This window comes from Pundamilia nyererei, unplaced genomic scaffold (assembly GCF_000239375.1).
Source record: "Pundamilia nyererei isolate P.nyererei 1_Seehausen unplaced genomic scaffold, PunNye1.0 scaffold00295, whole genome shotgun sequence".
Lineage (NCBI taxonomy): Eukaryota > Metazoa > Chordata > Actinopteri > Cichliformes > Cichlidae > Pundamilia > Pundamilia nyererei.
In genome coordinates, this window is record NW_005187696.1 from 353,621 (window position 1) to 379,134 (window position 25,514).

Sequence of the window (25,514 nt, forward strand, 5' to 3'; positions counted from 1 at the left end):
TTTTTTTTAGCTACCAGTTCAAATAATTTGAGGTAAGAAGTGAAAAACAGAAGCTGAACAAATGATTCAGACAGGCTGTTGTCTCAGCAGGTAAAGAGAAGGAATGCCATGAATTTAGCAGAATTTTAGGAGCAGTAAAAGGGACGGCTGAGCACTGTCACGCTGCCTGCTGTACTCGCTGTTCCTCCTGCACGTGCAGCTGCACACTCACACACACTCACACACACACACACGCAGCACATGCTTTTACTGCTTCACGAGATAAATTCACAGAGACTCACTTCAGGCCTGATGAAGAAGAAACTAAAGACACAGCAAACTGAAGCCACTGCTGTGTGGCGAGGATGTTGGAGTACAGAGACCCAAAGCATGTATTAATTAAATAAAACTAAACTAAATTAACAAAAGTGTAACAAAACGACGGTGAGGAGGAGCTCCAGCTGAACGTTAGAAGGGCCAAAGTTTGTAAACAAACGAAATAAACATGGACCAACAAGAATCCATAGCTTGTCCCACACGTCCCTCTTTGATGCTACAGTCATGTAACTGTTTATAAATAAGTGATTATTATGTCTCAGTTCTTTTCTTCATAGTGCTTTCATTGTGAAGCATTTTGCCATATGTAGCAACAGTCACATGGAGTTTCTTTCCCTCTGGGCTTTATTAGTCACACCCACTGGTTTTATTTGTCTCCACTGGTTTTATTTGTCTCCACTGGTTTTATTTGTCTCCACTGGTTTTATTTGTAGAGATTGTGGAAATTGCAAGAAAGCTGAAAAAGTAAATTTATTGAGATTTGCTTTATGTCGGCACATATAGAAATCAATATTATAGATATGATCACCAGCAAATTTAGCAGAACACTATTATCGCGCGTTCCTCCAACAAGCTGCACTGCATCCCCTTCTTTTCTTTTAGCTGCCAAATATATTTTCTTTTAATGAGAAGCTTTTCATGTCAAGCTGCTGTCAAATATTGAGATTAGTTTAAGCCTGTCGGTGAAACACATGTTCCAAATCAGACACGTCCATTATCACATCCAAACTCCAAATTGGTAAACTTGTATTTTTATTGCACATAAAGCAAAATCTTTATTTTTTTTAATAATGAGACATGAGCTGACTAAACCATCTTGTTTGGGGGCTTTAATAGAAACGATATTGTAGTCAGTCAGTGTATACATCATTACAGCTTCCAACAAACTGCATTCTGATAGTTAAAATAAATCCATAATACATTACAGCAGGCGCTGGTTTGTGGAAGCCGCCATGTTGCCCGGTCATTTGAATACAAGCTGAACTGATTGTCCTTAATCAAGTTTTATGTGTGTGGCTAAAGAGCAGAATCAGTACAACAAAGGCAGAGAAGAGGACTTAAAGGCATTCACGTGTCGAGGAGGCGAAGAATTTGTGCACCATCAGACTCAAGATGTGAAGGGTCATAACCGGTGTTGGGCAAGTTACTTTGAAAAGGTAGTTAAGTATGGTTACTTCTTGAAAAAAGTTACTGAGTTACGAGATTCTAAAAGTAATTAATTACTAGGAAAAGTAACCATTTAAAGCGTTACTTTAAAGAATGTCTGTCTCTCTCTCTCGCCGTCACTCCTGAAACTTGCCCCTCTTCCTAAACAACTAAATGTCAGGATGTTTTTGTTTTGTTTCTTTTTTGCTCATAAGCACAGAGTGCTTGTTAGCGTTGTCCTTCGATGTTAAACGTGACGAAACTATTGAGGAAAAACAGACGTGTATATTGTTTATCATGACTCTGGTGTTACGTGGCCGATCAACACAATTAAAACACTGGTATATATATCACCTTGTTGCTTTGTCATCTTAAAGTGGTCATGTGATTGTTTAACCCCTGAGCTCCAGGTGTTGTACCAAAAAGTGATCATCTGTCAGAAAGTGATTGCCGTCTGCGCGCAGCTGCTTAAAGCTGCAGCACCCAGATTACTTACAGCTACTTCCGTGCAGCTGATATAAGATGCGGTAAGCTGAACACAGCTTCAACCGTCTGTTTGTTAAAAAATAGTAATGCGACCACATTTTCTTGTTAGTAACGGTAACGGCCTTGTAACGATAGGAATAATAATTAGATTACTCGTTACTGAAAAAAGTAACGCCATTATTCCCATCACTCGTCATAACTACTATGTTTTATCATCCAGCAGTAACCGGCATCTGGATAAAATGTCAGCCTCTTCCTGAGCAAAGTCAGGGCTCTAATGCACAGAAATGTGCATAAACATTATTTATTTCTTATATTGTACTTAATGTCAACAGATTAGACATGCGATCCTTCTGGACAGCTGACCACAAGTTTGTCCTACAGCGGACGATCCATAGCTGAATGCAAATTAAGAGTGTGAGCTGATCTCCACCATTCAATCATACAATCATTCTGTTGCTGCTATTTGCTATTTATTATGTTTCTTTGTCTTTCTTTCGTGCAACATTTTGTTCTGTGCAATATTTCGGCAGATGTGCAATTTCCATCCCTCAACATATCCTTAACGACCACAGCCATTCTGCCCTTATTTATTATTTATTATATTTCATTATGATGCCTGGAACACACCCCATGCTTCCTGTAACCCAACATCGTGTATATACTGTACATAGTGTTCTTACTTTTCTTACTTGTATATTATTTTCTTTACTTTTGCATCTTTGTGGTCTTGCTACCTAATTTCATTGTGCAAGCAACAGTACGATGTCTAAGTCTAAATCCATAGCTATGACTTTCCACATGAACCAGGAGATGGTGAAAACAGAACTCAGCTGACTGCACTCTGTGATCTGCTGATATCTAGATTTTACACACTGTTCCTTTAAATGTCAGGGCGTGGCTCGTTTGATAAATGCAACCTTTTTGCACCCGTGTATGTTACTCGGACCACATCACACACTCTGTAATGTGAAACACTGACTATACCTTAAAGTCACATATAGATTGTTGGATTCAGCACGGCCACATGTTTCCAGCAGAGCCTGTTTGGTGCTTCTGGGGCAATCAGAAGCACAGTGTATGTTTACAGCGGTCCCTCGTTTATTGCGGTTACGTTCCAAAAATAACTGGCGACAGGTGAAATCCGTGAAGTAGCCAGCTTTTTATTTATTTTTTTACAATTATTATCGATGTTTTACGGCTGTAAAACTCCTCACTACACACTTTATACACTTTCCAGAGACAGACGTGAACATTTTCACACTTTTCTCTCTTGTTGAAACTCTCAAATTTCAAACCTTCGTAGAAAAAGAAGTCCAGTATTATAGAATGAAACCAAAGATCAAACCTTGTTTTCAGGTCCAGAACATCGTAATAGAGCAGCTGTGAGAGAATTCAACATTAATGAATCAATGGTACGGAAGTAGAGGAAGCAAGAAGAACGAGTTGAGTAAAGTTTGACTTATCTGACTGTTTTGTTTTGCTTAATTATAATCTGAAAAATATGGTAATTGCTACCTTCCTTTAGTCCAACTTTTTGTGCGATGGCATCTTCCCCTCCCTTTTGGGTGCTACCGCAGGTGCCTTTGTCGGTGCAAAACATTTCATCGACATTGTTGTGTTTGTTGGGGAGAAAACAAACATACAGGCTGTGCGATATGACCAAAATCTCATATCCCGATAAAAGACGTAAATTCTGTAAATTCTGTGAATCTCAGGCAGCTCGACTTGCGTGAAGTGTTTTCATCTGGGCGTCGTGTAGCTGGAGTCCAGTGTTTTCCCCGCAGCATGAAGTATTTATTATGTGCTGCGGGGAAAAGCCTGTTCTAAGGTTTCTTTTTTTTAGCACCTGACGGCTCTTTTCAGCTTCTCATCTGTAAACACTCTGCATACAATTACACGTGATTCAGGTTATTTTGAAAAATCTCAAAAGAATCTTCAGCTTTATTGTGAAAGGTCTATGTGCATAATAAGCAAGCAAACCGTCGTTGTTGCTAACAACAACGCATAAAAGCAGTCGCTGGTCCGTCCGCAGTGTGGTTATATTAAATATAAGAGAAAGAACAGAGTACTTTGAGAAATGAATTCTATAGTGACCATCGAAACGATGAAAAACATATTGCCGTAAACAGTTTATCTTGCGACACCATGAAATAAACGATAGTGTAAAATGAAACGATAGACGTTTTCATATCGTCATCGGATATATATCGTTATATCGAACAGCCCTGGTACAGCACTTCAGAGTCACACTGCTAGCCATCGAAGATTTATGTAAATTTGACCAGCTGAACGCATTCTGTACTGACCAGAGACACGGAGGAGATTGATTGACAATGGTCTACAGCCAATCAGGACGCCGAACACAATGCGCTGTTTTTATTTTTTAAAAAAAAATGTGTGCACACAAAATAAATCTGCGAAACAGCGAGGCCACGAAAGGTGAACCGCGTTACAGCGAGGGACCACTGTACATTCATTACACATTCACATGTTTGAAATTGTAATCATGTATTTGGAGTGCTACCTATATTTCCTCAGACACATAGAAGAACATCCAGACAACAGTGTCACAGCATTTCCTCTTGCACAGAGCACAGCAGAGAGCCGTCCATTAAGCAGAAGGAAAAAGGCCTCAAAACAGAGCTGCTGTGAGTCTCTGTTTATCCCAGTCACATGAGCAGAAATGTTGCTGGGACAAATCCGAGTTATTAAAGAGTAGGGGTTTATAAATTCTAAGAAATGAATTTATCGTTGAGGTGAACAGATGTCATATGCACAGTTAAGCAGGTTACCTCCTCTAACAGGAAAAAATATCAGCCGGATATCAAACAGAGCTGCCAGCTCTTTACACCATGGACTCACCCAGACCACCACCAAAGACGACACAGGTGTGATTTTGTATATAAATAAAGACAACTGTCATAAACAGCATAAAGATGGTCAGAAATTAACACACAGGTCTCCAAAAAAACCAAAACAAACCTGCTTCTTGCCATGCAGAGTTCCTCGCCACTCTGAGCCAGAAAAAAAACCTGATTAACTTTCAAAAGTTGCACGTGCCATGTACCTACCCAGCTGTATGAATAATGTATGCATGTTGGCGTGTGTGTGTGTGTTTACATGCATGCCTCGTACGAGCGCACGTGTGTGCGTCTGTGTGGGGATAAGCGGAGTGAAGAGAGCTGGATTAGGAGCAGTGAGGGCAGATGGAGCCGCAGAAAGCAGAGGACAGTTTGGGACGCCTCAGTATGCGACATCAACAGGGGATTGTCGCTTTGTGTTGTTTTTGCGCATGCGCACGTGTGATTCTCAGAGTATCATTGGGCACGCACGTGTTCCTGTGAGTGCTGCCTCATGCCCTGACCCCTCCCCTCTGTGCTGTCTGAGTCACGGCGTGTTCTTGATACAAGTGCGCACACACACACACACACACACACGGCTTCGCATAGCCTGGAGTCGGGGAGCTGAAATAGAATTTGGTGTGTGTATGTGTACCAACTTGTTTGTGTGTATGTCTCAAAATTAACCGCAGTGCAAAGCCTTTGAATGTTTCAGGAGGCAGTTGGCTTTTATCAGAGCAATTCAATTAATGTCTGCAAAGCAGAATTGCAACTGAGTGATTGGATGTGTGTTTGAAGAAGTTTGCATGCAGAAGTTTGTGTGATTACAAGAATTTCTGTGCTTTTTACTTCTGTGCTTAGAATAACCTCGTATGTGTGTAATGCAGAACTGAGATCAGTGCTTTCATATCGCTCTCAGCTAGTTGGATGGGGGGGTGGATTGGCATTTCATAGATTCTGACTCCAATATCAAAAGTAAATTCTTTTAAACTCCTCGAGCCCACTTCAGTTCAGCTTTCATCATTTATGAGTAAAAGTTGAAAATAAGAATAGAAGGCAGTGATTTAAGATGTCTGGGACGCTGAGATATCGTAACATGTGCTGTTTGCTTTCTTTGACGTAGCTCTTGCTAAGCTACTGAGTAATCGAGCTGGCTGATTTTGACCACTCCTACCATCTGTGTTAACGGATTACACTGGGAGAGCTGGTTATGATGGAAAATTGTGTCTCCGTGCATATTGCATATTGGAACAGGAATTGCAGTGAAGGCAGGTTCCAAATTTTTTGACCCTTTGCAGTCATTTCCCTCAAGTTTTTCACTTTAGTTTATTGTTGCCTATAAGTCAAAGTGGCAGTGGAGCCTTTGAATAGCTGAGACACGTGGAAGTCTTTGGAATGCAGAGATAATAAAATAGTTTTGTTTGGTCTTTTTTTCCACACACAACTCATCAGAAAACAATGTGGGAATTGAGAATTTGTAAGCAGAAAAAACTCATGGCAATGATGGCGGAAAAATTAGCTCCAGTGTATGAAATGAGTTGGTTGACACTGACTGGAGATGACTCGCCGCTCATTCAGTGTTACACTTCCCCCACTTGAAATGCCTTTGAAACGTCAGCACAAAGGATGAATGACTGCATTAAAACCATGCTTCGTTTAGAGGTGTTTAAAGGCTCAACCTTTGCCAGGTTTGCCACCTCCAAAGTCTCTGAGATTCAAAGACAGTTATATTTCAGAGTGGTACCTGCATCTGTTTTAAACAGTCTTTGGTGTATTAGACCCAGAACAAATTAAAACAGAGTGCATTAAATATTTTACCTGTACTGATACATCCCGAGTCTCATTGAGTCACTGGCAAAACATTTTTGTCCACCTGTGGTTCCCATTGCGTGATCCACCATGATGTTCCTGTTTATGTAAAATGTAAAAAGGTGGATTTCTACATATGATATTTAATTGGTGTCAGTATTTTTGCTGTAGTTTATCATGGCTGAATGCAGGCACATCGTCACAACACACTGTTTTGAAGAGAATCAAATTTCTGCTGAGAGGAGCTCATGTCCTTCAGATTTTTCAGCTCCAAAGACATAGCACAGTTCTCTGGGTGCTATTGCTAGGAAAGAGCACTGATGGTGGCATTTGCTCTGTGCTCTTGCGATTGCTATAGGCAGTCAGACTTAAAGAACATTTCTGTGCAGCTTGTTTTGGACATGAAAGACTGCACTAGATTTAGCTTTTCTACTCTTTTATGTGTGTATCTTTTTAGTCAGTGGAATCTCTGGTTTCACATTTCTCCTTTAAAAAATGCTCTTTTCCTGTTTTATTCATTGATGAGTATTTTTTTATCCTGACGTTTATATCAAACTGCATGGCTCTTTACAGCTTCCTTCATATTTTAGTAAAAGATTGAGCTGTAGTGCATGTGCGCACAGCTGTTTAAAATAGTTGTTCTTACACTAAAATAAATGAGTTTAAAACAAGCAACAGAATCAACCATTGAATTCTGGGATAGATTGGGCCACGAAGGATACACCCGACCCATCCTTCAAATCTAGGGAGAAGGAGGACGCATTTGGAGGAGTCTTCAAACGTGGACAGCCTTCCTCGCGTCGCTGTCATGTAATCGGCCTATCAATGTGGCCTCTGAAGAATGCGGCCCCTGAATTTGGACACAGCTACGATACCGAAGATTGCTGCTTCTTCTTCTTTGGCGTTTAATGGCAGCTGGCATCCTTGTAGATGCATTTCTGCCATCTTCTGTTTCAGTCCGTTATTACACTCTTAAATCCTACTACCTATTCCTGCGTCTTTCTGGATCTTACAAAGCTTCAAACAACTCGTCAACTATTAAATTAGTCGTCAACAATTTTGCTAGTAATCGTGACTAGTCATGGCAGCCCTACCTGTAATTTAATTTTAGCACGAAGGTTATCTATCATATGACATCCTGTGTCAAAATCAAGTATTAAAAGCTACTGTGCAGTTTGGTTTTTAGGTACTTGTGCTGTTTGTCATCTCTTTTGGCCTCACATGCCTGCAGCGTCACTGTGAAGAACAGAAGACAGATCAACAGGGCAAACATAAAGAGAGATGTCGCAGCAGTGACACCCATATGACCTCCCTCTTAGCATCAGTAAGACTTAGCAGGTGGTGCCGGATTACGAGCATTCCTATATTGACAGAGGCAGAAAGAGAAAATTAGCGCTTTGAAGTTCCAGGGTGTTAACAATACTTAGAACATGTTATAAGATCTGCACTCAGGAACTGAAGACACAGCTGTGAATTTGTTATCTGAGTCAGCTCAGCAAGCTTTACTCAGGCCTTGAGCATTTCAGTCCACTCTACAACTGGAGAACATTCACTCGCTGTCTTCTACAACAGAGTCGCTTCTCTTAACCTCCACGCTTCAGCATTTGTCTTTAGGGAACGTTCCACCAGAGCCGCAGAAGACAGTATTCAACTGTTGCCACAGGATTGAGTAGAGTGAAATTCACATCTTAAAAAAACAACAGAAAAAACAGTTGCATGCTGTTCTTTAAACATTGACCTTGAACTCTCAAGTCTTCACCATTTATATCAAATATACAGATTAAAGGAGAAACCACCATGAAAAGGTCTCAGTGACGGATTGGGCCACAGCTTTGGTATTGATTCTTCAGATCTCTGGGATACAGTTCCCCCAGGAGAGCTTAAATAAGCTTGAAATAAGATTGATCTGAATAGATTGCACTGGTCAATCTGCTGCCCATCACCTACCTTCCTGTCTACTGTAGATTTAAATTGATAGATTCTGTAAAAATTTCCATAAACAACAACACAATATCTGACCGTTCCACTGCTATTTATTGAAAAATCATGACTGTAAACACTTGGACTTTGAAGTTCTGATAGTTGGTCCTATTTCTTTCAGAAACACATGCACCCTGGTGTTTCATTGTTGAGGTTCTTGAGGTTATTCTAAAAGGGGATGGTTTTGTCTACACCAAATCTGTCTATTATTACTCTGGCAAACAACCGTCTTTGTCTCTTCTATTTAGAGCACATTATTCCAGATGGCCTTGCCTTTGTTTTTCACATTCATCTGCTTTCGTTTTCCTTTTGGACAGCAAAGGATTTGTCCCAGCGTGCTTCCAGTGTTTTAGTTTTGCTGCCTCTTTTTTATTGTTGAAATGCTTTGATACCAACAGTTTTGAAGAGTTCCTCTGAGTTACTTGGATGGAATTTTGGATTTGGCATTCTCAGTAAAAATGTTTGGTATAAGAATAGTTTTATGGCAGGCGTATCTAGCGACAGCTTTGGCACTGTAATCTGCCAGTAGCAGCAGCTCCACCCAACCCAAGCCGTAGGTGTAGCCTTCTCTGTCCGTAAACTCTACATGTATAAAGTCTAATTTACATTATGGAGCCCTACTCTTAACTCACATAAATGTAATACTGTCTGTGAAGCTGGGTTTAAGAAATAAATGTTTAAACTTTAAGTTTTAAGAACATGTTTAACGCTTTCTTGTGCCAGTACAGAACATTACGTCACCGGTTGGTTGGCTGGTTGCGACTTATAGACTTACATTAGTTTACGTTAGCTAACTAGTGACAGAACTGATAACACTGAAAAGTAATTGACCCAAGTATGAGAAAACGAATTATGAGTCCAGTCCAGTTTATTGTTCAGATGAACACCAAGGTATCTGTAGCTGTCCACAGCCTCGATGTCCATCCTTGGATGTTCAGTGGTTGCAGTGGAGGATGCTTGTGCCTGCGGAAGTCTACCACCAACTCCTTTTACTAGTGTTTACTAGTGTCCTTTTACTAGTGTTGATGTGGAGGTAGTTCAGCTGGCACCACTCCACAAAGTCTAAGGTCAGATCTCTGTACTCCCTGTCGTCCCCATCAGTGATGAGGCCGACTATTGCAGAGTCGTCAGAGAACTTATGCAGAGCACTGGGTGGAGTTGTGGGAGAAGTCTGCAGTGTAGATGGTGAAGAGGAACGCAGCCAGAACCGTTCCCTGTGGGGCCCCGTACTGCAGACGACCCTGTCCGACACACAGCCCTGAGTCCTCACATACTGTGGTCGATCGGTGAGGTAGTCCAAAATCCAGGTTGTGAGGTGATGGTCCACTCCAGAGTTCTTCAGCTTGTCATTCAGGACCGTGGGAAGAATGGTGTTGAAGGCACTGGAGAAATCAAAGAACATGATTCTCACAGTGCTCCAGCGGTCTCCAGGTGAGCGAGGGAACGATGTAGGAGGTGAATGACGGCATCATCCGCTCCAATGCCAGGCTGGTAGCCAAACTGAAGTGGGTCCAACAATGAGCTCACCAGGTGCCGAAGCTGAGCCAGGACCAGCCGCTCCAGGGTCTTCATCAGGTGGGATGTCAGAGCCACCGGCCTGTAGCTGTTGAGGTCCTTGGAGCGTGAGGTCTTTGGCACTGGTACAACATAGGAGGTTTTTACAGAGCTGTGGGACTCTCCCCAGCCTCAGGCTCAGGTTGAAGAGGTGCTCCATCACCTCACACAGTTGGTCTGCGCAGGACCTGACGACCCTTGAGCTGATGCCATCACGATCATGGCTAAGCTGGAAACCTGGACCCTCCGTGACTACATGAAGTACCTTCTGAAGGTCTACTAGAAGGTGTGAATGGAGCATTATGGGCAATCCCTACTTGCTACCGTCACGAAACCAACCAGCTGATCTACACCACACCAGCGGTGATCACTGAGATGAGGCTACAAGCTGAACAGCAACAAGGAGAGTAGACTTTATATCTCAAGATTCAGTAATGCTTCCTTATTTTATACAAGTAAATATGTAGTCCTTAGTGTGGCAGTTTTCAGTCCTCTAGGAAATAATTAGGAAGGACACCAGCACTGCAACATGAGTACCCAGCACTGATAGTGACATAACACTGCCTCTATCTGTGTGTGTTTTTTGTGTAACCACCAGAGGAAAGCAACTATATGACCCTTCCACAGTCACAGAGGTCAGACCTCTGCATCATTTTTTAATGCTGCAGAGACAATGACACTTACGGAACCATGAAGGCTTTTTAAAAAGTTATCAGGGTGGGCAGATGCATACTGTAGCAACACATTCCTGCGTCAGGCAGGTTACCTAGTGTATCTAACAGCAGAGTCAGACATAAAACTGAACAACTGCTCTGTCAACAGTAAACTAAATGTACAAGTATCACCACAGTTTTCTATAAAAACCTTTTCAATGCTGTTTCCAGCTCTTCAAGTCAGCGACGCAGCTGACAGATAGCTGACGCTGTGGAATTTACCTTGAGGTGTTGCTAAAACTGTCAGTGGTTTGTTGGAGCCTAACAAAAAGGGTGACATTGTCAGTAAAAAGAAAGACATTAGCAGAGGTGGGGAACTAAAGGAGAGGAATGACAGACAAAAAGACACGATGCAAGATAGACAGACATAAATGGAAATATTCTATTCAATAAAAGTTACATTTTATGCATCATTTGAATGCAGAATCATTGAAGAACTGTTTTTAAGAGAGAAAGAAAGATGAACAGTAAAGTGGGGAGCAAATATAACGCTACCTGAACTGAAGTGACTTTTGCAATTCTTAATGGACATTTCTTCCTCACCTTGTAAAGAAACGCATGGGAGTTTTTGCTGTTGTGTACATCAAGGACTTCTCTGTGTAGTACAGTGTACCCTCTGTGCCAGCACTGATGTCCTCGTATCCACTCTTGCCACTCTAGTTAAGCTAATAATAAATGTTTAATAGGTTAGTATTTTTTCCTCTCAAGCAAATCCATTTGATGCATAAATTGCATTAACTACTTAATTTCATTGGTAGTTTTGTGGCTCTGCAGCATTCCCTCCTTTCTGTTGGTGGTTATTTTATTAAAAAGAGCATGTATTATGTGTACCGCCTTGTTGTTTTTGGATGCTGTTTTATTGTTCAGGGTAACACAAAGTGCAGATTGTCTGGTGGGAATGGGTTAGTGATGATTGGATCTTCTTAAACTGAAAAAGATGAATTAATTGCATTATTAGATTTTGCAAACTGAATAAGCAAATATTCTGTTTGCTCACCAGGAGGAAAAAGGTGATGTCCTTTCATTTCAGTGTGCCACATCAGGACTACAATTATGTTGCCGTTGTTTCTCCCTCTTTTTAACAAGTCTTAAGCTTCGTGAAACAGTTTGTTTTTTCACCTCATCAGCTGTCCTAAGGGCTAACATTTTTGGATATAACCCGTGTTGATTGGTTTATTTATTTTATCAGGATTTAGTTTTAACTCTCTTCCTAGCAAATGTCATAATTCTAAGACTTTTCTAAGAATTTCGTCATGAGGAGTTAATCTTAGTACAAGGACGCTTTGTGAATACAAGCCGTGGTTGTATTAGTCTGTTTAACAGTCCATCAGTCTATTTACAGACACAGTCATTCAATGAAAAAACAAGATTTGGAGACTGCGGCATGACTGAGATTACTGCCACAAAATGTCAGGTTCCTTGTAAATACAAGGAACCTGACATTTTGTTGCCTGTTTTTAAAAAAACAAAAAACAAAAAGAGACCATACTGTAGTTACAGATGCATCTATAGGCTGCATGTGTGCAAGGCAAAAACACACATATGCTTGTTAGGCAACATACAAATAAAATACTAGAATTTCATTCATGCAAGTGAGAGAACATTTCCTCACGTTCTTTCTCAAATTTGCTCCAGAAACCAGCAACATGACAGACGTGATGGAAACGTGTAGTTCAGAGGAACTTCTTGTACCTAACGTACAGTATTCGAAAAGCTAGCTAAACCTAGTTTAGTTAGCTATAGCACTAACTAAACTAGGGTATGCACCTGCTGTTTAGCAGTGTAAAATTCAACATTATAAAAACTCTATTAGCCAGTGCAGTTTTTGTCTCCATTGGCTTCATGTTTCAGGCCACAGGTTTCTGCTTGTCTCATACCCAGAATCACCATTTACTTTATAGTAAATCAAGAAAACACAATTAGTTCCACTTGGAGTTGAACATCTCCCTCTTAATTTTAGTGATGTGGTTTTATAGATCTACAAGTCAGTCGACCGCTTTTACCCTGATCTCTCATACTTCTCTCCAACTATTGGGTGAATTGCCATGAAAATTTGGCATTTACATTCTCCGGAATAGTAAGTCTTATCACTTTGAGGTTGACATTTCCCTGACATTTCCCTTTGGTGAAACCAGCAAGCTTGAAATGTCTTGAAAAATAATAGCTTAAAGCAGACCATAATAAATTTGATTGAAGACACACATGATCCCCTCAGGATAAATGTTATCACTCTGGTAGTCCCCGACTTCCCCGACTCCCCAACTTATCCGGACCCATCATTACTTCAGCATTCTCGTTTGCCAAACACTGATTTGTTTTGTTTAATGGTAATTACCTAGTTTTGCCACACTAAAATGTCAAAGCAAGCTCTTGTGCGCATTATCAAAATGTTGACATCAGTTCATATAAAAACTTCTTGCTTAGTTGCTTTTTTTTTTTTTAAGTTTAACTGCTGCTGTCAATAAAAGGCACCAGAGCTGATCAGTCGTAGATGTGTCTAATATGTTTAGCCTTTACTGCGGACGACATGCTAGGAGTGCACATTTTGCACTCTCATATAAAAACAGGTCCTGTGATTTATTTGCCACAATAGCTAACATAAATGGAAACATGTGGAAGCCAAAAGAAAAGTCATCTTTATCATTATTTTTATTTAAATTAGCGGGAACTCTCCTAGGCAGCTTTCTTTAAGTACTCTTCAGGAAAAGTTCGACAGGCTCCTAGAAAGGCATCCAAAGCTCTTCTCTGGATGTTGGCCACCTTCGTGGTCCTTTCTCCACACTGCTTGAATAATGTTGTGCTCCAGGCTCTATGGAGGGCAAAAAAACACGCGCACTGGAGCACTATCCAGGTGTGCTTTTACTGCATTGAAAGTGTGTTTGGGATCATTGTTGTGGTGAGAAATGAAGCTGTTGCCAATCAGATGGGCTCCAGATGGTACTGCATGATGGTTCGGAATCTGATGGTACGTTTTTATGTTCATAATTCAAAGAAGAAGAAGAAAAAAACGGAACAACAAATAAAGTCATGTCATTATTATGTAAGCAGTTTGCGTTTTTGAGAATGACAGAGTCGTGGATATTGGTTAAAGTGGGACGTACAGTAACCTGTGGAGTCAGAAGGTCCTGTATGAACGTGCAAGATATTAAATGACAATATTTTATTTTGAAAAAGAATATTCATTTAAATAAAAGTTTGACAAATAAATTTGCATGCTGTCAGTTATAGTTCTGCATCTCTAAAGTCAAAGCAATCCATCAGTTGGAAAGGCAAAGTCAGTTTATAAGTCATTCCCTTTCATGGTCGGCCTTTAATGTTAAAGCTGCTGGAAGTGAAACTGGGAAAACAGCAAGAAGAAATAATGAGCAAATGAAAGCGTTACTTATGTATTTATGGTTTGTTGTGGAGCTTGTTGTTTGGCTCTTCTGCCTCAGATGAACCCTGCTTGGGATCATTCAGCTACACCCTCCCAGGTAAATTTGAACCAGCTACAACTTATGATTTCACAAGGAGCAAAAAGAGATCACAGACGAGGCTAATTCAATTGATGAGATATCTAGCATCTCTGTGTCCTCATAAGACTTCGCTTGGCTCTACTAGGGAGACTGCATCAGACTGCTGTTATGTAATCAAGTTAGCATTAAAGCTTAAGTGAGTTTGGATCCAGAGAGGCAACAGTTGTTTTTTTTTTTCCTCTTGGGGAACGAAATAAAAAGGGCAAAGTAGAAGGATGCTAGCAAAGAGGTCATGCACCAGAAAAGTGACAGGAGTCAAATGTAAAAATATCAGCAGGAACGACAGGTGACAGAGCCGGAGAGGGAGAAGAGGGAAAGTCGCGCTGAAGAAACGCGTAACGTGAGTAATAAAGCAAGGACAGGAAGAGACAGAGAGAGGTTGTACAAGGTAAATCTGGGCATGACGAGTTGTGTTGTGATGACAGAGAGCATGACACTAAGGGGGGAGGAACTACACCATGCCGTGCAGACATGGAGGGAGGGAGGGAGGGGAGGCTGGACGAGAGCAACTAGAAAGAAGGGAGAGCAAGAGGGAGGCAGGCTGGTGGAGGGAAATAAACAGAGTGGCCGTTCCTCCCAGCAGCCAGTCTGAGGCACACAGCTACTAGTGAAGTCTGTTTCAGTTGATTGCAGCAACTCAAGCTCAGTTCTTTTTTGCATTTGTCTGGGATCAACTCGTTGCTGAGTTCAGTGGGAGGCTTATAGTCGGGGATTTGAGGTCTGCAAACACAGCTTGTGTTCATGTGAACCAGGCTGAGTGGGACACGTGCAGTAACTTCCTGGGAGGCTGGATCAGCAGACGGTGCTGCTGGGCTGCATCATCTCCTGCTGATATTCCTTCAAAAGGAGCAACATGCATATCTTACAGCCGTACTGCATCAACAGGTTGGTGTGATTGCGGGAATGCATATCTCTGCGATTGCGTGTATGTCTGTTGGAAGTGGGTGTGTGCTCTGCTGGCATCTGTGCCCCCTGTCACATGCTCATAACAGATTAAGTATGAGATGTCTGTGTGTGTTGAGTCCTGTTTATGGTCTTCGCTATCTGTAAACCAGTTTATTAGTCACAAATTCATAACAGTAGTCCAGAAATTTGATTTCCAAGGGATGATTGCATTAATTTACTTTCATCTGATGAAATGTCTGAAATCTGAAAGGATGTTAGTGATTCTGTAAGCCTTGCTAGTTTAACAATAAATCTGTTGTGAGTGCATGTACCACATCCAGATCATTCAACTGATGCCCCAGGACAGAGCTCTAGACCAGCTCCTGTGTCTGTCTTTGCAACCACATAATTGTTTCCATTTTCACAAAATGTATGTTATATTTTAACAGAAATGCACTTTGGATAGTTTCTATTTATTTCTTTGTCAAAGGGAATCTCATTAAGGCAAAGGTTCTATTTAAAGCTGCCGTAGCATGGATGCCAAGTAGCTTGTTACAAGAGTAGTAACATTAACAAATCAGCCTAAGACTGCTTGTTCAACTAACTCACAAAGTTATCAATTAATTAATTAGGTAGTTATAGTGTTTAAAATCTAACGAAGATGGTAATGGTTTAAACAAGCTCATTAAGGGTGTCACAAGAACCGATCATTCCATACGTTTTGAGACCAAAAGCCAGGGCAGAAAATCCTCAGAACTCCAGGGGACATCTATAAGAAAGTTGTGTACACCCACACACAGTGAAAACTACTGTCATTGGAAGATGGGCTAGTCCAACTGTCGCAGTATCTCTGTCCCAACACATTGATAAGAATGGCAGTCAAAGTTGGGTATGGTGATATTTGATATGCAAAAGACAATATGCGAAAATGCTGCACTGCTTTTCAGAGCAATTAAGGCTCATTTTCAATTGAGTGACGCACCTGCAAGAGATCCATTGTAAGGACTCAAGCTGACTGAGTTTCAGCTCAACATGTAAAATGATCTGTGCATTTCTTTTTATCCTAAAATTATCCAAAAATGCGTGTTACCAGTTTGTCTGGCAACAAAATAAATGTTCCCATTTCAAAGTAACATCCTGCTACCATCCTGTCAGGCATTCAAACAAACTCATTAACGGGTTTATGTTTAAGGACACATTGGTTTGGTATGAAAGTAGATATTAAGAATGATTTTGGTACGCAAATCAAACGCAAAGATTTGTGCTCTGATAATTGTGACTGATTGTTTGCTCTAGCAGTTGCCTTTTGCATAGATTTGCAGCTTACTGAGATTCACAACATATCAGGTTTTTCTCATTGATAAATGGCAGACACCACAACAACTTGCTAAAAAATATATGTATAAATACAAAACTGTAATTGTTCACCCTTCTTCTCTATAACCACCATGGAGACCACTGAGGGCTGGACGTCTTCAGCCTGTTCTGTTCTGCTGCCCCCATAGCGGTCAGGAATAAATGGTTGCAGCTTTATGATTGCAGTTTTCAAAAGATGTAAACTTCCTCTCCCCTGTGGATTGTCATTTTTTTAAGTTGGATTTGGATTTCAAGTAGCGCTAAATCATTCTCTGGAAATGTTTCCAAACCTCACCAACTTACACATTTGAGTTATTCCTTCACATTGTAGAAAATGTATACAAGAGCTGTCAACACTGACATAAACTCCAGTTCAGTTTACATTGATCAGCTACCAGAGCAGACAGTTTCCCACCATGTTACTGCCTCACCATGTGCACTGCTTTAAAGATAATATGTTTCATGGACCGTGAAGAGCAGCAAGAACTGAAAAAGAGACGTCAGAGGATTTTTTTTCTTTTCTTTTTTTTAGGTTGGAAGAGCAAAGTGGATTTGACAGCCAGTGAGCAGGGGGAAGGAGGGACGACAGTGGTGTTACCTAATAGTGTTGATGGAAGTTGAGGGAGGAGAAGAGGAAAGAGGTGGGGCGGAGGGAAAGACAGAAATCACTGGGAGGATCGAGGGAATATAGCAGTAGCTGTGAGCCGACAAAGTGACAGTGGTTTGGAGAGAGAGCTTTTAAAGAGACAGAGAAAATGGGAATGCGAGGGGTGTGGAGCAAACAGCCAAACATGTGGATAGATGGGGGGGAAGGGAGGGGGGGATGGAGAGAGTGTGCTAATCCAAATCTGCTGCAAATAACAGAATTTGTCATGTGAGCATGATAAAGGAGAAGGATACAAAATTATAGAAAGCGACAGAAGGTGGGGATGAATGGTGCATGTGCAGTCTTTAAGTGTAGAGGATAGAGTGGAGTAGCCTTCATTTCCATGCATGGGAAGCATTGGTATGATTCAGTTTTGAATCCGTGACCAGAGTTTGTCAGTAATCCCCCAAAAGTGTTGGAAGTTAAACTTTGTTGCCTATCAGTTCATTTGTCCATCCAGCCATTCATAGTATGCTAACATGTGCAGAATGCTTGCAGTACAAACTGACATTAGAGCCCGCCATAAATGACGCGACAACACTCGGTAATTTGTAAACGATCCTGTTCTTATTCTATCGTTTTATTTGTTTGTTTTTAAACCGGTCATTACCGTGTATGGTCAAGTGTTTGATCTGTGCCATTATCGACTAACACTACTCAAGCTAGCTTGGGTAGCATAGTTCGTCAAGTAAGGTTAAACAAGGTAAGAATTTTGCCTAGCAACAAAAAGGAAATGGGCTCAAACTAAAGTCTATTTGCAGAACAAACTCAATAGTGCAGCGAAATAACAAGATTCAAATATACCAGCCTGTTTCTGCTGTAACCATAGACGAGGCTGAAGTGGCGTTTGAAGAGACTGTGCTGTATTTGTTTACCATGCATATTGTGGTGGTTTGGATTGCTAATTAGCACCACGCTCAACCATGACTTTAGCAAATTTATTACAGGAACTCATTTTGGGACCACGTGTTGAACATATTTCAAAACAAGCAAGACAAGGAGACACTGAGATCTTGAAAGATCTTAGAAATTAAAAAGATTTTCTTCTTTTTTATTACTTAGTTTTTAATAAAGGTTTTACGTATTTTAACAGAAAAGGAAAACAACAAACAACCAAAAACAACAATAACAAAACAAGCAGTCGACTGAAAAGCACAGCTTTTTCCCACAAAGCAATTCTGGCAGTGAGAACTTGACTTTATATCCATGAATTGACAGCACATATACAGATGTAAGAGCAGCCTCGGAGAGGCATGCAAGAGTTTACATAGATGTGGGTAGGCACAAACAGGAGAACGGAAGAAAAAAAAATTCTAATTTCGGATATATTTCAACCACTTGTCCCATCTCGTGGTATAAATATTAGCTTGCAGCCTTAACAAAAAGGTAAGTTTTTCCATTTTATGAATCTCCTCAACAACGCTCAACCAGTCGACCAGAACAGGGGGGTCAGTACATTCGGCAAGTACAAAAGGACATCATCAGCTATTTTGTGTTCTCTTGAATTAACTACGACCCCATGAATACTATTATTTTCTCTTATTGCCTGTGCTAAAGGTTCAATGTAAAGAGCGAAAAGAGTCTGAGACAAGTGACAACCTTGACGAGTAGATCTTTAGAAATTAAAAACATTTTCATAGCAAACTAACAGCTCTTATATAATGTCAAGTGTCAGACTGGTTACCCAGCAAACCAAATGTAAAATGTAAGTCTATGACTGCAGACCAACATATTTATGGAGAGGATTCCTTTAAATATCTAAAATGCAGCATAGTTTCCACGTTTCTCTACCAGTTTTTCTAGCAGTGTTATCTTATGTCTTTTTTAATGTAGTTAATTACAAAACAAAAAAAAAAACAGAAACTGTCTTTGCATTATCTGGCTTGGAAAAAGAAATCTTATTAATGATTTTTTTCCTGAAGCTGCTATAATGTTATCTTTTTTTAATCACTAATGTCTTTTTTCCCTTCCACCCTCTTCTCCTCCACCCTCCCAGATGGCCAGATGTGCCGAAAAGGAAGAGAAAGAACAGCCAGTGCTCAGTGAAGAGCATGTCCGGTAACTAACTTCATTATCTCTGCCTCACTCGTGTTGTTTGTGTCACCCCCCACATGGAAGTGAACACAATTCAAAGCATATTTCCTCTAAGACGATGTCTTTTGATGTACTGCTGGATTCGGCCAGTGATTGGTTTAAATCCGTGACTCGGCAGCTCCCCTGGGTTTTCAGTGGTGTCCTTATTGTCAGGAATATGATTATTCCTCGTCACCATTGTATAGTTTCCCTCAGAGGCCTTGTTGAACACAAATCAGCTAACCAAGGGGGATTGGTTAGGCAGGTCTATGAATGTTCAGGACTAATCTTTAATGGATTATATCAGAAGAGAAATAGATGTATGCAATAATCATTATTCATGTTATGGATAAATAAACAGAATCAGCATTTACCTGTAAACTTTGTATTTTGTTCATGATTTTTTTTTTTCCTGATTTAATATGCTAGCCTCAGATATCGTCGAGCCAAATTAATCGGGGCAAATGTAGTGTTTTCCATAGTGGTAGCTTGTGGTGTAGGGGTGCTTAATTACAAATCTGGATTATGAATTGTATGTATTGAAATTGCAAAATCACAACAGTCTTTGAACCTAGACATGTCTTTAATTGGGCTCTTCCTGCACACTAAAACTGGAACGTTCACATTTAATACAAGGTGGGCCTTAATGCTGGAACCAGTGCATTTCAAAAGATCCAACTTTTACTTGATGGCTAAAGGTTTGGGCCACACTTTTCACAGTAGTTGCGTGTGGTTTCAGACAAATTAACATTTTCCACAGAATCCGTAGTTGAGTGTGCTAGTCTGCTAACGACCAAAACGGTCACAAGGAATTTTTGGATGCATCACTGTCAGGAAATACACTTTTTCCTGAGATCCCAATGGTTGCCAGTCACCAATTAGTTGGTAGGTCTTGTACAAGATAGCTTTGGTCGTGATATAACAGTTATGTTGCAAATCCCGTCTGTGATGAAGATGCAAAGACTTCCTGTAAACCACTTAACTCAGGAACAGCATTGTTCGTTCACTTTTATATGTTTATTATACATTATCGCATGAAATTATACAGAATCAGAATGGATCTACTTTTTTTCCTTCTTCGCTTCAGTAGTACAAGAGGATTGACTGATGAAGTATGCTCCCTGTGGAGCAGACTTTACTTTTGTGATTTCCAGCAGCGTCTGTACATGTGGGTTATTGTTTGCACCTGTGCTTTGGGTGGTTGGTGGTCCTTGTGCAACTACATGACAGCTTAGAGGTTAGAATTCTTATGTACGTTACATATATTCATATTGTGTGACTTCAGAGGATCAAAGAGTTCAAGGAAACTTCTGAAGAGAAATAAATTAGTCACTGAAATGTGAAGATGAAAAGCATATTTCATGAATTCTGGGAATGTGAGTGTAAACCTTATAAGCTGGCATGATATCGGAGTCTGCGGGAAAGACGGCCTGTCTTAAAGTTGCAAGAAAAAGGTTGTTATACAAGGATTTAATTAACAGGCTTTCCACTCTTAATCTTTGACCTTAAGTCTAAGTCACATTTACAGACAAAAGCAGGGAAGAAAAACTTTGTGCGAGTGATTTCTCCAAAAAGTTCTGGGAGTGAGGTGCTCCTATTAAGGAGACTGCAGTTGTTGGTTATAGAGCCCCCCTCCCCCTATTAGTAAAGCCATAAAAAATCTGTTTACTAGTCTTATCATCTTTAAAAAAGGCTGGCTGGTGTGAACTCTTCCTCAATCATTGCTCAAAACTTTTAGACGACCTTAAAAGAGGTATGAAGCTGGCAAAGGCTACAAAAACAAGACTTGGCTGTACATCAGTCCATGGGTAGGCAAACTGCCCACAAATGGAGCAAAGTTCAGGTCACCAAGAACACAACATGCAGTCCTGGCAGATTGGAAAGAACCCAGCGTTTGGAGTAAAATGTTTGCAGAAATCCCTACACTTAGCTTTAGTCTTTGTTCATGAAAAAGCACGTAACGTGAAGAGACAAAAGCTGAGCTTTTGCCTGACACTGAAAAGGTACTGCACCAAAACATCATCCCCACCGTGAAGTGTGGTGGAAGTAGCATTGTGGCTTAGAGTTGATTTCCTCAAGGCCAGGATCCTTGCAGTCATTGAAGGACATGGGAATTCAGAATTGTGTCAAAACATATAAGATTATAGGAGAATGAAGCTTCTGATCCTAAAGCACACAAGTGAACAAATATCAGAATGGCTAAAAAAGAGGAAAACTCTGGTTTTGATGTCTGTGAAGGTTCTCAGTCATCCAGGTCATCGTAGTCAAAGGAGCTTGCAAAGAAAAGCGTCTGGACTTCTATAAGTTGCTTGAAGACGTTTCACCTCTCATCCGAGAAGCTTCTTCAGTTCTAAGGTCAAATGGTGGAGAGTCCCAGATATAAACCTAGTGGGAGTTTCCCCCCACAGAGGGACAAAAGGACCCCTGATGATCCTCTAATCGCCTGAGCCAAGGTGTGAAACTGGGTGTGGGTCCCAATCAGCCAGAGTTTCGGGTGTGTTCATTGTGAAACCTGGCCCCACCTTATCATGCGAATTCCTGAGGTCAGATGGCCCAGGATGTGAGTGGGCATTAAGGCGTCTGGGGAGGGAACTCAGAACTGGATTATAGATGGCAGAGTTGGCCATTCCTGGGCATTCCTCGCTGCACTCTACAGCATCTGGTTTTGGAATGATCAAATCAGAATTCTGACCTTTGAGATGGAGCTTGCTGTGTGATGAGAAGAAATATCGATGAACTGAACTCTCTCTCATCTTGATGTGCAAGTCTTGGCAATAATCAGGTTGTGTTGTCTGTAATTGTGACTAAGATGAAGTTTAATCGTCTGACTTCAAAACTCACATGTTATTGGTATACTGTCTTATTCTTGCAACTGTGTATATGTTTCATCTGGTATCACAGTCTGTAGGGGCCATGTATGCAGGTCTTTCATTGAGGCCCCTGTGATAACACTCATCCTCGCCCCTCCTTTCCTTCTCCACTCCTCCTCATCACTACTTCTCCTCTTCTTCTCTTCCTCCCTCTGACCCCATTCATCCTGATCTTCCTTTATCACTCTTGCCCTTACGTCATCACGCCTCACCATCCATCTTGCTTGTACTCCCTTGTTCGCACTCCTTCACCCATCTCTCATTCCATCCTATCTTCCTTTTCGACCTCCTCTTCCTCTCCTATAGCTCTTAGCGTCTCTGTTCCAGGGTACATCCCCAGCTACCTGGAGAAGGACGAGCCATGTGTAGTGTGTGGGGACAAGGCGACTGGGTACCACTACCGCTGCATCACCTGTGAGGGCTGCAAGGTACATAACACCTCTGTTGTATCAACATGGTGCAGATATTAGTTTGTCATGTATTATACACTCTGACAGCTCTGGCAGGAGGTAGAGGTGGCTGATCCAGCTCTAAAATGACAGTTAACATCACCACAAAGGAACTTATAAATCTGAAAGCAGTTACTTCAATTCTTTGTTATCTATATATCACCAAGTCAGAACAACAGTCATCTCAAGGCAGTTTATATTGTAAGGTAAAGACTTAATATAATCGAAAGAAAACCTCAATAATCAGACAACCCCCTATGAGCAAGCACCTGGCAAGAGTGGGAAGGAAAAACTCTGTTTTAACAGGAAGAATCTTCAAGAAGGAATGGGTTCAGGGCAGAAAGGCAGGACAAAAGACACACTGAGGAAGAAGATCTAATGACTAAACACAGAGTGCAAACATGTGGAGAGTGAAAAGAGTGAATGAAAAAAATGTTTCATGGAAAGCCCACAGCGGCCTGGCCTGTTGGAGCATAAGTAAGCAAGATTCAGGCCATAGCGATAAGTTTTATCAAAAATGGAAGGTGTAAGCCTAATCTTAAAGGTAGCACACTGTCTTGTAAACTGATTTCAAAGAGCTACAGGTAGCTGAATAGTTAAGCGTGAAAAAGCTCAGTGTTCGAAACACATAAACGTGAAGTTGGGTGGGCTGCCCAGGTATCATTTGTGCTGTACTTTAGTACTTTTGCAGATAGTGAACAGTGTGATTTGTAAGTTCTTTCACTGCTAACGAGCTAGCCCCAGCCCGTCATGTCTTCTGTTGCCCTACCAGCAACTGACTTGTTCACTGTTATGATGACATTCAGCTGTTTCTCCAGGACGTCTCTTGTCTTGGACAGACTCCAACTCCAGCGCCATAGGCTCCCGCCGCCTCTGTAGGGTAAACATGAGAGTCTGCATAAACCAAAATCATGTGTCCCTACGCCAAGCTAATTGAAGCTGCGGAGGAAAATGGTACAAAAGTCCGTCGGCTCCCTGACGAGGCAGCTACGATTACTCCTCCTGATTATGTTTCCTTTCACCTGCATGTGCCCCCACTCCCACCTCACTCTATACATAAAAATTGCATTTACTTCTTTAGGAAACACTGAAGGATCAGTAAGAAAGAACCATTGTGAGCTCAATGTATTTTCGCAGCTAACTGAATTATTCTGATGAGGTTAGCTAGTTCCCTCAGGAGTCTTTTGTTCAATCCGGAGCCGAGCTGAAAGCTACCATCAAAATTCATTCTCCAACCTCAGATTTTAGTATGTTCAGGCTGTCTCATTCTTAATGCTTTGTATTAATCCACCTCAGTAATATCTTACACCATTTCTTTCACTCGTACTGATGCAGAGCTGTGTTGTTGTGTAGATGAAGATGAGCTCATTCTGTGCAGCTACAATATGTATGTAGTCAGAGAGCTGAATAGATGCTCTGCAGTGGAGAGGAGCTTTTTCTCAGGATAGCATACAGCAGTTACATAGCTCCCAAACGCCCCTGCAGTGTTGCTATAATTTGAGTATTATGCAACCTTTGAACCATGTTAACAAGCATTCATGCAATTTCAGTAGCAATAGCCTCTTTGTTACTTTCTGATCACGCCACAATCCATCCTACACAATTTAGGTTGTTAACGATCCTCATGTGACTGAGCAGCATGACTGGTTTAAAAATATTCAGTTTTTACTATTTAAAGGAAATCACTTTAGTCTTTATTTAGTCTGTTTGGTACCACAGTTGCTGTACTCCCAGCATGAGTAAGAATGACGACTTTGTTTGGGACTGATTGCAGCCCAAGATGAAAACGCATTTGGTGTCCTAATATACACAGTAGGTGAGTTTCACTGAAAATCTGTCACTACAGTTCACATCAGTGCTGTCAGACTGGTCTCAGTTCATAAAACCAATTAAAGTTGAGTTTGATGTGAAGTAGAATGGACCAGTAACACCACTGCCTCATAAGCTACGCCAAGTTTTCTTCTAATGTAAACAAGTGGTTTTTGAAAATGCTCATATTTATAAACCCTTTCCACATGACCAGATGAGCAATCTGACACGTGTTTAGAAAAATAAGTGCAGTTTCACATTCACTCAAAGCAGCCGGCTCTTTGATAGTAAGAAGGCTGTAAAACAAGGATTCACACACAGGAAATTAACACTTCCACCTTAAATACTCTAAATGTTGTTTAAAAAAATGAGTTTCTCAGCACAAAACAAGAGTAAAAAGTCCCATCCCCCTGTGCACTGCAATTTTACAAAGCACAGCCAAAGAGTGGAAAGATTGGTTCCTTCCATTCTGTGATCGGGCCTCATGTCTGACACGTCTGATAGCGTCTTTATTTGTCCCTTTGATTTGTGGGCTACAGAAAAACAGCCTTTTATGATGTTTAGAATCCAGGTGTTTAGCAGTTTGACATTCAGGGAAAAATCACTAAAGGAAGCATCAATCTCCTGTGTCAAATACAGTGATATGTGCCATACTGTACATTAGTGAGTTGCCAGCAGACTCCTTGATGGCTGGCACAGAGGTGCTGAGAACTGATCTATTATCTAAGGACTGGCAGCCTGGCAGCAGCCCCTCAAACTGGCTGCAGTTATTCTCAATATAACACACTCACAGGGAAGCAACATTTACATTTAAATGTGTTTCCTCAGGCAGAAACACTTGTTTCGTATTCACTTAACTTTCAAATAACAGAGTAACACTTCCTACCTCGCTCCACTTTTGGTTCAAACCAGGTCTTTGTAAACCACGTCTGCTGTGTTATTCCAATCGAACCGTCTCGTGTCAAGCTTGCGAGAGATGTTCAGTCATGCCATCAGTTCATTACTTCACGATTTTTGGCAAACAGGATCTTGGCTCACAGTCACCAACATGCCTTGTGATGTGAC

General features: G+C 41.0%; 1 protein-coding gene across 7 annotated transcripts in view; it reads left to right on the forward strand.

The window, feature by feature from the left end:
* The window catches only part of LOC102216204 (thyroid hormone receptor alpha), a 103,868-nt gene that overhangs the window by 66,108 nt on the left and 12,246 nt on the right, over window positions 1-25,514 (forward strand). For 3 of the 7 annotated variants that reach the window (XM_005750991.1, XM_013915384.1, XM_013915385.1), the window contains exons 5-6: window positions 19,245-19,306; window positions 22,498-22,619. In XM_005750991.1, coding sequence (XP_005751048.1) covers window positions 19,245-19,306; window positions 22,498-22,619 — 184 coding nt within the window. Of the gene's footprint in view, window positions 1-14,730; window positions 14,750-14,879; window positions 15,247-19,244; window positions 19,307-22,497; window positions 22,620-25,514 lie in introns of those variants that run through there. The other 4 variants (XM_005750993.1, XM_013915387.1, XM_013915388.1 and 1 more) reach the window with 4 other exon arrangements.